Raw genomic sequence first — 15,229 nt, 5'->3', positions numbered from 1 at the left:
CATTTCACTGGGCTGAAGCCAGAATGCACCCAGGATGACGGGGCGGGCATGAAGCCAGCCACGCAGCCTTTTCATCAGCTGAGTTGAGTTAGTGCAGATCAGTTCAGAAAGGTCTTGTTTGTGCAATGTGTAAAAAACCCGTACACGTTCTGTTTTCTCTGAGGTTTTCCTGCAGGGAGAACATTTGGCACGGGAGGCGAGTCCGTTTGAGGAATCTGCAAGAATTCTTGTAGCATTTTCGCAGCCTAAACTGTGAAAAGTCACACCTCCCCTTTACACATGGGCGATAAGGTTTAAAAGCTCGCATTTGCATTCACTGAAACCTGGCTGCAGACACATTTGCTGACTGTCTCTGCTGTGTCTGCGCAGAGCTTTGTCTGCAGGCTGCAGGGCCATTCATATTCATTGTAACCTGGAGATCCAGTACAAAGGCTAGCCCGGGCCCTGCAGGGTTTAGATGTAGGGCCAACGGAGGGATCTGAATGCAGGTGAATCCCTCGAGGAGCCGTGCACACGAACCTGTCTTTTCTAGCTTCTCCTGTTGCTTGGTCTCTGTCTACTTTGGTGTTATATTCACAAACAGATCTGTTTTTGATTGCAAAAACATGTGTTCAACTTGTGTATGACCCATTTATATCAGACTGGTTATCACTTTTCACACAAGCCCATACACACCACTGTTTAACCACAGAATTACACAAGTACTAATAGAAACAATGAATATGCTGTCTAGCTCTTTTAGAAGTAGAGACAGGGTGCACGCTCGTACATGAGGATAAATCTTGTTTCTGCGGTTTACACTAGAGATTCAACATGTCAGGGCTCTTTGTAGCATTTCTTTTCTATATTTGGTCAACTTATGAAAGGTGAATTAAATATTATACAGTGTAATATTTACCCAGTTCATCCCTGAATGATGAATAACCCTTCAGTAATCAAAAAGGTGTCATGGAATATAGGTGTTCACATAATAATAAGCACTGGCCGGCCTGTGTTAAACCTGCAAATCCAGGTTGGTTAACACACATCAACCAGTTCAGGTTTATATCACGTCACTGTGTCACATTGGACAAGTGTTTCAAAGTTCGTCAGAGATTGTCTTTGTATCCGCTTGGGTGAGGCTGTCTTTGGATGGAAAATATATTATGTAACAAGTTCCTCTCCAGAGAGAAATTAATATCTTCCCCAATCCCCTTTTCTCTTGTTTTCAGAGAAATGTAGAGGAAAAAGATAAACTGTGACTTGGTAACAGAAAACAGACTTTCTAAGTACTGGGAATGTTATTTTGAAGCCGCTGATAAGCGTAACTACAGTCATTGTGTTTTTAATTTGCCCCTAGATAGCCTTCAGATTCAGTATTTACATGGCAATTACAAAAGAGAAACATATTAGTTTACTATACAAGCAAAGAGCTTGTGTCCCTACAGCCAGCAGAAGGAAGAAAAAGTTATCAGGCACTTTCAGTGTAAGAAAAGTTGGCCAGTAGTACTAAAACATAACAAAGCCGTTTAGTGCAGGAAATACTGCAGTTTTATTTCCTTCCAAACATCCTAATGAAAGTTACAGACATGCATCAGTTCATTATCAGTGATTGTAATGTCCCACTTGTTGTAAAAGCTCTGAGACTGTATTCACTCAAACATCCTTAAGTAGAGAAAACTGATTCATATTAGGGACCGTATGAAAATTATTACGGGGTTAGAAAAAGTGGAGGATTTTATTCAAGTTATTATTAAGTTTTATACTACTACTACTACTACTACTACTACTACTACTACTACTATTACTAATACTAATAATAATAATGATAATAATAATAATAATAACTTTATTTATATAGCACTTTTCAAAAACAAGTTGCAAAGTGCTTTATAATAAAAACAAGTTAAAAGTAAAACAAAGCAAAAGTTTAAGAAAAAGCCAGATGATAAAAGTGAGTTTTAAGACATTTAAAGATGTTTGATGGGAGTGTAGTCAGACTTTTTGACAGATAAGGGTCTCAATTTTTTTTGTCACCCTGGGGATAAATTGTATTTCTTTGTTTCCCTTCAATAGAAGTAGGAGTTACAAATATTACAGCTTTAGTGTAAGATTTTGTGCTTTTCTATACGCAGCAGTTTGTTTTGTGTGGCAGACATTTTTTATAATTTAGTCTCAAATGTACCATCACGTGCCCTTTTATTGTTACATTATGATGTTAATGGATACAGCCCTGTTTAAATACCTTTACATAGTCAAGGAAGGGAAGTATTGCAGTTTTCTTTGAACTCATAAGAAAGGTCCAAAGAAACTATAAAAAACGCATTGGACTTTTTTTTCTCTTTGTTTTATTTATAGGCCTACGATTCAGCCACCCTCCCCACCCAAATAATTTTCATACAGTCCCTAACTTTTTATCTTCATTGGAAAGTCATGACTCATAATCTTATCAGCCTCTCTAAACATTTCAGATTATATTCCTGTGTTTTTTTTTAAATACACAGTTAACAGTAAGAAATAAATAATGATACCTCTCCTTACATGTCTCATGTATCAGCCATTATCAGCAGGTTTGTGCCAGGTGTGACCCCACTGTTGACTTACTACTTCCTTTATTGGCGGCGACTGCTCACAGAGACAATGATGGAGCACCTGACGGTAAACAAAGCAGAGGTGTTTCTTTCTGAAGTCATCATGTTTGCTGAGAGTAAACAACCAACAGCATCGAGGCGGCGAACCAGACAAACGACTCAGACAAACTGTGTCAAGTTTCCACTTGGGATGAGTAATGTGAGCAGTTTGCGGTCAAGGCTTGTCATTACCATCATCGACGTTGGTACCTGAACACGCTGAGGTGATTGTAGTGTTGGTCCGACGAGGTGAAGCAGGGGCCACAGGCAGAATATCGTCATCTGATACGCTCTTAAATCCTATTGCCCTGCTTGTCAAATCGAGTAAAGAAATGAGTCCTCACTTGGTTTAACTGCAGGGATTAATCGTGCCCCCCCTGCTCCATGTTTAAGTCATGAGATGAACAATCCACTATGGAAAGCCAAGTCTTTGGATTTGACGGTGTAATTAGCAGATGAACTGTGATGCTAACACAGCATGGTCCAGACCTCACAAAGGCCTCTATTGTGTGATTACATGACTGTAAATCTTTGACTCTCCTTTGTCACGCCACAGAGTTTGTTCACAGACTTGACTGACATCATCATCATCATCATCATCAGCCCTGCAGAAGAATGAGATGTTGTCCGGTCTTGTTGGTTATTTGCAGCTTTGATGGCAGCAGTTCTCTGTACATCCAGGCTGTGAAGGATACCAGAGAGTTAGGGAAATAAATTCTGTCACTGCTGTCTTCAGACAATCATTAAAGTACAGCGTAGAGCCCTAAGCAAGTGGAAATCTACATTCCTCTCTCCTTTTTTTTAAAGTTCCCACTGGAAGCAAAATTTTTGGCTCTAATGATGAGGACTTCCTGATTGGTCAGTGCAATTTATTAGTCTGAATGGGTCATCGGGTTATAAGTGTGGAGAGCTTTTCAACCAAGAAGCCCAACAAAAGTGTAATGTATTTTTCAGTGAGTCTGTAGTCTTAAAGCATTACTTTTAAATACAGGAAACCTATTTCCTTATAGGCTTCTATAGTTTCAACAACAGGGCTGTAAACATGTAGGACATTACCTCCTATCACACTGCGTCTTAACAGAAACGCACAGCTCATTATTGACGCTCTGCAACTTTTCAAGAAGCGATCTCCCTCCGTTCCCCGCCAGGCTGGAATAATTTGAGGTGAGGGCAGCTCTCTATCAGAGGGAATAAGGTGACCCCAACTCTCCTCGGAGCACTTATCTCCTCTGCCAGTTCTGCTTCACTCATTCGTTTGAAATGATAATTGCTCCTTCCTGCATGGAGACGATTTGCACAAATGTAAAAGGGAGTTTGAGTATTCCTTAGAGCCTATTCAAACTCAGGATCACACTTAAAGGGATGTCGCATCACGCTCTTTACTGCTAAGCTGTGTGTGTATAGTATGTAAGGATGGATGTCATTTTAAAGACCATTTCTGTTGCTAGCCTGAGGCTAACGTAGGCGATAAATCTGAGATCATCACAGCATTTTAATGAACACCTTTGACTCAGAGACAGGGACAGGTTTGGATCATGGAAGCGGTGCACGTACTGTAGTTTAACAATTAACACAAAGCTGTCTGGTAAGGGTCACGCAAAGCCAATTAGTGCATATTAAAAACCCAGCCTCCCTCCTAATAAAGAGCTGATTGAGATGTGTTCACAGGTCACATCAAAATAAGGTTGTCTTATACATTTTTTCCCGAATACATTTAAACAAAAGTAGCGCCATTAAAAAGTTTGTCTACTTCCCTTTCTTCTCTATTGGCCATGAAATCGTGGATCTTTCTGGACACTGACTTATCCTAACTAAACACAATGTTAAATCTGCAGCTCCAGAGGTTTGCTGAGTTTGTAGCGACAGTGTCGCTGTATGTTTTGGAGCAGATCTGGATCCAGACACAGATAAACAACTTCTCCTCATTGTATTGTGCAGCCCGAGCAGAGCGTGCTATCACTGAGTGCTTTCTAGTTTTATAAGTACAGTGAGTCATTTTGGGGTTATGGGAAGAGTCTGCTTTATGATCAAAATTGCCTTTTAGTTTCCTGCTAAGTTGGCAGTCTCCTGAGTAAAATACCAATTTGTTCTGCATAATTTTCCTGTTATTTCGCCATTTGAAAGTCGTCATCTTTGTGTATTTGAATACATCAGGGACATACCACAGCAGGATGTATTACAGCTTGTCATCAATACAAAGAGGGTTCTGTGAATTATTAATAATACATGCAGGAAATGTCAGTATCCTACTATTATCACTCTGGGATCACACGTGTGAATCAATAATTCAGTGATGGCTGTTGGTTTCAATTCTGAGAGACTTTCATGTTCCTGTAAAATAAACTCAGGATGGCAGATAGAGCTGTGTCCAGGAAGTAATGCACACTGTTGTAAGAAAGGAAGTGGGTACTATGGTACGATAAAAAGCATTAAGAAGGGCGTTCAGGAGTTTGTCTGTTGAGCAAAATAAAAGGGGGGAAGATTTGACATGTTAAAATATATTGCGAGTCTGAAATCTGTCAAGTAGTTTCTGAGATAAAATATTAACAAGAGTGAAAACAGGCTCACAAAACTGTTGCTTCAATTATTAAAACATGTTTCATACTTTAACACTTATAAAGAATTAGCAAAGTGTGAGATTGATTTGTTTTTTTGTGGCATTTGTACTTTCAGAAGACGTCTGCCTCCAGGCATCAGGATGCTGAATCTTCAGTGTGCAGCTGTCTCATATTATAGACCAAACAGTTGGAGCGCACATAAAGGTTTTTTGTTTTAACCCGGGTTAAAGTCTCTTCTGTAGCGTACTGACACAGAGGCCTCTGTTAGTTTCAGAGCCAAGTGAAAGTCATGTTACCTGCAGGGTAGAAATGATATTACAAAGACCATACAAGTTTTTTTCTCTCTCTGCGGTTGAATTATACGAGTGTCTGCGTGTGTGAGTTTTATTTCCTCCAAAGTGGAAGTAGTGAAAGGCCTCTCCTATTGAATCAGTTGTGTCTGTTAAAATTAAAAATGTCTATCTTTTAAGTATTTACATTTAATCAGCTGCTCTATAGGAATTTCCTTTACGTTACAAACACAAAACCTTATCTGGGTGGAAAGATGTTTATGTAAGGACTGTGTTCAGCTTGTTATGAGTTATGACGAGGTTGCCCATATTAAAAACTACTCGCAGGCCTCAGTGAGAGGATATCCTGGAGATTTGTCTCTGATGGACGTATTATCCATAAGCTGTTGTGTGTCCCTAAGAAAGCAATGACCAGTGTATGCACCCCAGATTTTACAGTTAGAGTTTATTTTTAACCCACTTGTGATTTATTTAGGAGTCTACTTTCTCGGTCTGAAACCCTCCTTTAAGGAGAGGCCTGGAAGAGAGGAAATGTGGAACCCGGGTTCACACAAAGTGCAGTGCATAGTGTTGTGCCTTCATAGACACAGAAAATAACATCGCTTTATCCCTGCTCTGAGAAGAGTCAAACAGCTAAAGAGCTGTTTTACAAAGTTCAGTTTTTTCTTTTAAATTATTTATGTGATTAACTCAGTTTTCTTTAAGATAAATTGTGGAAAAAAGTGAACTTTGCTAGCATATAAAGCAAGAACATATACAGTGACATGTATGTATTAGCATGTTATTACATTGCATCCTCTTGCATCTGTCTTTATGATGCTGGCAATCTATTGACAAATAGACCATCTGTTTTATGTGCTTGAAACATTGTGACAGTGGCCAACCATGACAGTGAAAGCAAAAATGTTTGGTTTAATCTCTGAAGGCAGTTAGCCTAAAAGTGTTTTGTGTCTCTTTCAACGGCCTACGATCTGTACAATGTACACAGTTTGGATGTAAGCAGTAAGCCGCTTGTCTGGAGAAGCTAGCTTAATTCAGCAGGAAAGTGCTATTTTATTCATTTTGTTTAGCTTCTGAGTTTTATTATCAATGATTTCCTGCCTTGAACTGAAGAAATGTATCATTTTAGTATAGTTGAGGAAAACCTAATGCTGTGAAAGTAGAATTTCATCCAGGATACTTCAATACAGCTAGCAAGAGATCAGCAGGGTTTCAGCACATCATCTGCCCTGTGTAGGCGGTCTTTAGCAGTCTGTCATCGACCCTTATCTGCGTGGTTGAAACTGTGATTTTGTGAAGATTTTTGAAGGGTTGTTTTCAAATGAGAGTATAATGTACATTACAGTGATTTGCAGATTTATAATTTAGGTGCAGGCTCATTTTGTGTTCAGTGGAGACTGGTTTAGGACATGCTAGCTAGCTTGTCACAAGGGCTAAAGTTGTAGGGAGGCAGTTAGCGCCTAGAAGAGGAGAAATGTGATTCACGGTTAACTCCACAGTTTGTTTGTTGACCTGTTGTGTCTTACCAGGCTTGCTAACACTGTCCACTGTCCAACTTATAGTATATAGCAGCTGGTTTTGTTCAGAGTTTGAAGATATGTGAAGAAGAGCTACTTTCGTTTGCTAGCTGTCAGTGATGAGTACAGTGATAACTCCAGTGCTTGACTTGCTGCGTGTTGGACCACATGTCTCATTTTGTGTTTTGAAATGTCTGTTACAGAAGATCTTTCATGGGTGTGCAGGCTTTACAGTTCTTTCAGCTATAATGGAGATGGGCTGAGTTACTAACTAATTACTTTTATTTATTTTGACATTTTTTGAGATATTTCTTTCAATATTTGAACATAGCATATGAATCAAACAGATTTGTTTTGGGGGAAAATATTTACCTTCCCCCTACCATCCCCACCATAGTTGAATTGAAACCAATCATGCACTGCCCACTCAGCTACGCAGGCGCCTATAAGTGAGATTTATAATGGCAGACACAGCATGAGTCCCCGCCTTGTCAGTCACCAACTGAGACCTTTTCTGCCCAACAGAATGGCTCCATAAATCTTCCTCAGTAGTAACCTGCACCAAAGGGGTCATGTTGTTTTTAGGTCGGACATGGGAAAAAAAACTTTAATATAATTGCGAGACAAAGATATTTGACCTTATGAAAATCTCTTTTGCTGGAAGTAGAATATATAGTTTCAGTTTCTATCTTACAAAGTCACCCTTAAACCTGGCATAAACTGAGACACTTAACTTTCAATTTTGATCGCAGCTGCCCAATTAAATGCAAATGCTTTTATAGCTCTCTTTCTCTTTAGACTTAGATGTACTCATGATACTGTTAATGGATTGGACTGCGGCCTAATCTAGTCTCATGTCGAGCTCCGTGATAGAGCTCTCATCACAGGGTCCTGCCCGGCCGCTGATTATCTCCATAAGTGCCTCGGCCCGAGCCAAAGAGTAAATGACAGAAGAGTCACTTTGCAGGGATGAAATATAGCGAGCTGATTGTTGAGCACAAAGCCCGGCAGTTCATACAAAGCTAGCCAAATGGTTAGCATTCATGCTGCTCCCTATACAGTGAACTTGCCATGACCTGGGCGGATGTATCGGCCAATAGGTCTGTCACATCCGTTCTCTCTTTTAACAGATGCAGGTATTAATAGGGAGCCTTTAGGGTAGTTCGAAAGGTTAATGAATCTGTAGCCTTAAGCAATATGGCACCAGATTCACCCTTCAGAGATACAAGAAGCAGCAGACCTCCTCGATGAGCAGATGGGTCCTGTGGCACTGAGCATAGCGGGTCGCCTGTTCTGTTACAGCCACAGCTGAATAGAGCTCTAATCCTATAAGTCCAATAATCGTTGCTTCTAATAAGATAACTTTCTTTGGTTGAGTACTTGCTGTCAAATGTGATTAAATGCTTATTAATATTTAATACTTTCTCTTCAGATCCATGCTTCGTTGTTCTTCAGCACGGATTAGGACACTACACGATTAATTTGACTAGAATGCATGTACTTGTACCGTAGTGTTCAAGGGAAAGAAAACAAGACAAGTGCCTCATTACATCAGTTTACTCTCCTCATGCACTCGCTAAGCCTCCGCAGATCTGCCTCTGGGGTGTCCATCTTGTCTGCCTTCAGTTTTATGAACACTTTAGGCATCGAACCCATGAGTCATACTGGATTTGAGACTCTCAAGATACCTGCTGCAGGGGCCTTTTTATATTGACGTTACTCATATGTGACCTGAGAGAAGAGGTCAAATTAAAGAGTCTACAAGGAATAAAGTTAATGATTGTGTTCGGGTTTTATTGGGTTTGTTTAAGACTTAGTTCAGCTTTCCTAACAAGTCACTGGTACAAGGACCAGGCACCTGTTTTCCTGCAGATCATATCTGAGGTGTTTTGGGGATAGTGCTTACAGAAATAATAAGACGGAACAGTTACAGCAATTTGGACCAAATCAATGAGCCCTGAATGTGTCTTTAACACTAATTATCACCTCTTATCCGGTGACCATTTATAACTTATTTTGTGCACCATGTGATCGCGCCTGGGACCGCCAAAGTAATTTGTTAATTAACAACTTTTCGAGGCACTGAAAGGTCAGAGCGAGAGTTTATTTCTCCCCCGCACAATTAGCCGAAATGTTTCCTAATTTATCAGAGTGCCAGGAAACCCTCCAAACAGCATCGCTCTCGCTCTCTTTTCATTAAAATTTAAAGAGCTCTGGACTTACATTAGGATTTGCCCTGGGAACATGGAGACCTGGGGTGTGCGACGCACGCTGGGCTGCCATGCTTGTTGTTGATGCAGTCCCAGCAGGCATGAGAGGGACCAGCCGGGGAGGAGGGAGATGTTACAGGATCATAGGCGGATGTTTCAGCTTCTAGTGACCCAGCTGGCTTCGGCAGAGCAGCAGGGGCCAAAGCAGGCTGGTAGTGAGGCGATGACTGACATGTTGGTTTGCTGGTCCAGACCCAGGGGACGGAGAGAGACAAGTCAGTGTTCAGTCGGCAGGTAGCCCGGAGACATGGAGACATTGTAGAGCAGTTGGATTCTGCTGTAGTCTGTCCATGTTGATCAGAAGTCTAAAATGGTGTCAGCCAGCAGGGAGTTGTCTCTGCAGACGACCAGGGGCCACTAGCTGACCCCCCCCTTGCTTGTCTTGTACTGTTGTTGGATTTATTAGCTCCCGTAAATATTTGAAAGAAGTCTTCTGGGAGTTGTTGCAGTGACGCCAGCTCTCAGCCAGAGACGCCATGTGCTCTCCAGTGTTTACTTTCTAAACGTCACCACCTATGTGGGAGCTCAGCTCGGGGGGGAGACATGCAGAGCTGTCAGAAAACAAGGAGGCATGAGCAGTGTTCAATCACAGGAACAGACTTCGCTCTGTTCACTGATGTCTCGACTCTTCTCAGGGTGGTAGTGGAATAATAAGAACAGTTTGCAGTCTTTAGGTTTTGAAAGCCTTGTCAAGTATTTCCCCTGCAGCGGATCATGTGTACCTTGTGTTTTTAGTCACACTGGCGACTCTAAGAATGTGTTTGTATGTCCACACTGAAATATTCCACCAAATACCTGATGTGTAACCATGAACTTTACATTCACGTCCCCTTATTTGAATTTGAATAATTTGGTGATCCACATTTTTACCAAGTACGATCATGAGGTCAATATTTTAAATGATCAAGTACTTCAGTTTATGACCCTGCAAACTTCATCAGCCCCGATTGTACTTTGTATTTGCTTGTTAGCATGTTTGACATTAGCATTTACGTTAAAGTACAAGTGTGCCAAAACATTAGCTCGTCTTTTTTTTAAAGGAGCAGAAGAAATTATTTATAAAATAAACAATGGATTAAACTACTCTTAGTATTTGTCCTGTGTTAAAAGGGTTGGACCGACCAAATGATAATTAGCCTGAACCCGTCAGTCCTCCTCATGCTTTATCTCCTCCTTTAGCTTGTTTGCTAACCTAACCTAGCTGGTTTGGTTTAACCCCTTTTACAAGGCATCATTTTTGGTGTCGCCAAAAGAAGCAGAAAGAAACGTTAGCAATACGTTTTTGCACTTTGAACAGCTGCAGTTTTAGGAGCCAGTTATTTCTCTTGAAGGTTGGTGGAGACCAAAACCAGAGCTGCTAGGTGGCCATATTCATCAAATGAAATGCAGGCCAATGTAGCTTTGTATAGATCTGAAATAGACAGCTGTATGCTAGTTTACCATATCAACTCTAAAGGTCAAAAATGTTCAAAAAGCTGCAAAGACACAGTCCAGTCTATTTTAATCATATAGCTCTGAAGCTCATGACGAAGCAGAAGGGAGTAGTACTTATTTCAAGTGATTTCCAGGAAAGTCTGACCTCCTGCTAAATAAAAAAATCTCAGCATACATACATCCACGTAACAGGCCACTTATCTGCACACTCACATCATAGCCAATAAAAGTCAGAGAGCAGATGTGTTCATTTTGCCTCTTTGAGACAAATTACAGAGTTCGTCTTGGGAGTCACTCGTCTTTCATGTGTTTCCCCTCATAGCCTCAAAATTAGAGCCAAGCTGCCATGTTATCTTCTTGGAGATCTCTCACCCATTTTTGATGACCGCATAATTAAATACAGGGTTTTGAAAAAAAACACGTTTTATCTCGCAGAGAAACTTTGCGGGCTGCTCAGCAAATTGGACGTTCAGAAAGACTTGAAAATCCTGTGAGATACCACACGGCCTGTGTGTTGGTGTTCGTCGGCTGGTGGTCTGAATGATCTGTTGGTTCAGTTTTTCTTTGGCAGCGTGACTCCACAGTAGAAGCAAAAATATTTGTTTTTGTTATAAATGCTTTAGCTGAAGCCTGTGTGTGCCACAGTGAGAGTCTCAGGACAGCGGGAAGAGTTGGTTTGCTGTCAAAGCTGATTTGCACGATAACTCTTGAATCCTTGAGTCGTTCTTTGCAATAAAATCAACGTCATCTTCCATGATGAAGCTCTTCAGCTCTTATGCTTTTATATTGACGTATATAACGTCAGAAGTTTGATATGGATCTTTTACTTTAGCATGTTTCATCTCTTTTTAACATGTTCTTGGATCGCACATAAAGTAACAACTTGTCTCTCTCTTCTCTCCACAGATCCAAAATGACTTTTACTAAATGGCCACTGGTCTGAGCTTAGTGCTGAGCCCTAGAAGAGCACTATGAGGAGATGACAACAAGCAGCCTTTAATCCAGAAAGGATTCCTCTTCTCCGTGCTAAGACTCTGCTAACCGTGTGTAAGGACCTCTGGGAGTACAAGAATCAAGTCAAGGACACGTTCACTCCCCCTCGGCCTGCAGGAAGATGGGAGTGAGAAAATAAAGCTGTGCAGAGTCAAGAGGAGCTTAATGAAGTCCAAGGAATCTTAAAACAAACGTTGTGCTTTTGTGTATGTCTGCGTGAGAGGATCGGGCAACCATGTGGACACTAGCTGCTACTGTCCACTGTCTCCTGGCTGCTGCGCTGCTATTGGCTATCTGTCTGCAGTCACTGACGGCCACTGAGGATGATGTCACGCCGCGCATCAGTTTCCCTTACAGTAAGTCGACATTATTACCGGACGCAGTTTGTTCAGTCATGATTATTGTAAGCATGGCTAAACAAATGGAATTGTTCACTTATCCCCTCTCTTACCAGAGATCAGCCAATCATATGCGGCAGCTGCGAGCATAAAGAGCGACTCTCTGCATGATTATCTTTATATTTCAAAAACACAGTTGCAAAAATGTGAGGAGCATATTTAAAGGTGCACTCATGTTCGCTGCAAACATTAGCACTACCAGCTAACACGGTAGTTACATGGCCCACCATTACTACTTGGGGGCAAGCAGAAGTTCACATCTGTAGTGTTACAGCAGATATTAAGAAAAAGGACTCTGCCCTTACTAGTACAAACACTGTGTGGTATTAGCTGACTTTGTGGGAGTAACTCCTGGATTCCACTATGTCAGAATGGAGGCTAATGCTAGCAGCTCTGTTTGATTGGTGTTTGTTTTTTCATGTCGGTAAACCCCCGGCCAAACTTGTTATCCAAGATTAGAGTTACAGTCACCCTACGCATTGATTCCTCCTGTTGCGTAAAGCCTTCTTATTCAGAGTAAAACATCATTTTTAATAGTCAGGACCTTAAAAGAATTAATCTAATCCCTGTCTTGCTTGTCCAAGTATGTTAGCTAAGCAGCTACACAGGATTATCAGGATGCCCCCCCCCCCCCCCCCCCCTTATAAAACTACTGCCATAAAAATACAATATTATATTTCTTCTTACAAGCGAGATGCTGACATCTTGATCGCATTTTAACCTTGGTCTCTTAGTGAATAATATCATGTGTGTAGCGAGCAAGTGCAAATTAATGTTTAAAAATAGGCCACCTTGAAACTATCTGAGAGTTTGGCCACAGCTATGATAAATAAAGCCAACAAACTTGATTGTAGCTAGCTACAAATTAGCATTGTGTCTTTTTCTACCTCTGAATCAAGGAAACATTGTTTCCAAATGTAGGCTACTTCGGGTTTCACGAGGTAAATAGTGCCACTCTTTTCGCTGTGGGCTGCATGTTTGTGAACGACAAGCTTGACAAGTGTAGCAACAGCATGGTGGTGGGAACATGTTGTTCCATCAATTGTACACAAATTAACAAACGCTGCGACACTTTAAGACGTTCATAGACCCAAAGTGCCTGTAGGCCTACGTGCCTTCACCTCAAACACCACCTCTCATAAATACCCGCGATAATCTGTGTTTGTTCCCTGAAGGCCTTTTTAAGAGATGTCCTTCTGCTCCACATTCACTGTGTATGTTGTTTTTCTTTCCCTAAACCTTCACAGAAAAAGACTGAAGTATGTGTTGAATATCATGTAACTCCTCAGGATGTTACTGTGGTGAAGAACAAATAGATTGCAGCAATTTACGCCCTACTTCTTGCTCTGCAGCACATATAGGCCGGTCTTGACCTTCAAAAGCACTTTGCTCTTCCTCCCTTTTCCCTCCATTAATTGAACTTTAGCTATGGTTTAGCTGAAAGCATCAAATTATCTCTCAAATATAAACTTAACGTCTCTCCTGGCGAGTCCGCTGATTGAATGCGAGACCTTTTTGCACCTGACTTCATCGTTTGTATGTAATTACCCCTCACACACTGCAGCACTTCTTTTATAATAGTTACTGTGGATTAAGCTTTGCTAATGTAACAACAGTGCGCTGTTTGTGCAGCTAACAGCTTTCTGGTAATTGATTGATGCATTATGAGAGCTTATGACAAATGAGGGAGAGGAGAAATAAGGTGGCTGTTTGGATGCGGCTAACGGGGGAAATTGACTGCTTCTCAGGGACACTTGTTTATTTATCATCCTGCGCTGTAGCTGTCGGAAAAGGACAGTTGTACACAGATAAGAAGTCGTTTCTTAAATTTGGTTCTCTCGTTGCTGTATTTACTGTTACCCTGTCCTTGTCTCTGTTTGGCAGCACTGTTTGCACATTCAAATATGCCGTCCCAGCAGCACCCAAAGTACAGGCTTATAAGGATGTGAGGGTGCACCGGCTCCTGTAAACACTACCTGTCTGTTCCTGCTTCTGAAAGCAACAATCTGATGCTTGTTTTCTTCACTTTTCAGCCAACTCAGCGAAGCGTAGCGCTGTAATTCACATGCACCATCTCAAATTGGCATCACTTATTCCCGAGATCCACCTTTCCCGCACTTGAGCCATTTAACTGGTTTCTCAAAGAACTAAATGGATTAAATGGGCCCAAAGCTGGTTCCCAGCAACCGGGTGTTTTCAAACCACTGATGTTTCTTCTCTCCCCTGCTTTGCTTAACTCCACTCAGCATTCATATTCCTAATTTCATGTGTTTTGACACCAGCAGTTAGTGATTTAGATTCTCTCAACAGGAGAGCGTAAGTACCGGTGAGAGACGGCGTGCTTTTCAGCTGATAACAGGCGTCAGTGTAGAAAATCTTGTTTAAACGTCACTGACACTGATTGTTACCTATTCATGAAGAGGACCGCTTTGCATAAAGAGGGTCTGCAGCATCACTGACATGCTAAACATCTTCTATATAAACTAGCCTCAATTAAACCAGCACCATTGATGAAAACAAGTAAAGCAGGCCCTCGCTTATTCTGGTTTGTAAAGTCCGTTAGAAAAGGGGGGACCCGGGCTGTTTTCTCGAACGAGGACCCTTGCCTCACCGTAGCCTTTTTCCTGGAAAGGCGTCCCTCTCCTTTGTGTCCTCCTTCCCTCTCCTCCTGCTCCTTCCTTCTCTCCTAATGAGCAGGCTAATCTCTCATGTGTAGTGAGTGGTCGCTGCAGCGGGAGAGCTTGTCTGTTTTTCATTACGGCTCTTGTGCAGAGGGACGGCACAAAGGATCATGGGACTTAGAGCAGTGAGCATCGGTAAGGCATGCGGCACGTAGCCCTGTTAGCTAACAGAAACTTCTCAGGCAAGAGGTTGTTGTTTCCTCCAGAGATGAGCAAAGATGATTTGTTTTAATCTCTTTTAATGTTTCTTTCGCTTGGAAGAAGAAGGAGAAATTCAGGTTCTGCTCTCAATAAGATCGGTTAACATTAAAGGGCTGGTGAGGTTGTTTGGCAACTGCCAGATCTTTGATTTTAACCGTCTGGCTCTTTATAAACTGTAACCGATTGTGTGTCACCCTCTTTCTGTTGTAAATCTGGTTCCTCTTAAAGCAGTTGTTCTATTTTTTGTTTTCTTGCCAATAGTGAAATGAGATGATTCA

The 15,229-nt window shown here is 41.4% G+C and overlaps 1 protein-coding gene across 1 annotated transcript in view; it reads left to right on the top strand.

Moving 5' to 3' along the window:
- The first annotated feature begins 11,754 nt into the window (after positions 1 to 11,754).
- LOC138589686 (semaphorin-4B-like) overlaps positions 11,755 to 15,229 on the top strand; it is a 33,790-nt gene continuing 30,315 nt past the window's right edge. The window contains exon 1 of the mRNA XM_069660093.1: positions 11,755 to 12,027. Coding sequence (XP_069516194.1) covers positions 11,907 to 12,027 — 121 coding nt within the window. The 5' untranslated portion in view covers positions 11,755 to 11,906. The remainder of the gene's footprint in view (positions 12,028 to 15,229) is intronic.

Source organism: Semicossyphus pulcher, unplaced genomic scaffold, assembly GCF_022749685.1.
Source record: "Semicossyphus pulcher isolate SPU_LCO1_2020_fin unplaced genomic scaffold, fSemPul1.0.p SCAF_1, whole genome shotgun sequence".
Lineage (NCBI taxonomy): Eukaryota > Metazoa > Chordata > Actinopteri > Labriformes > Labridae > Semicossyphus > Semicossyphus pulcher.
This window is presented reverse-complemented; position numbering and strand designations above follow the sequence as displayed.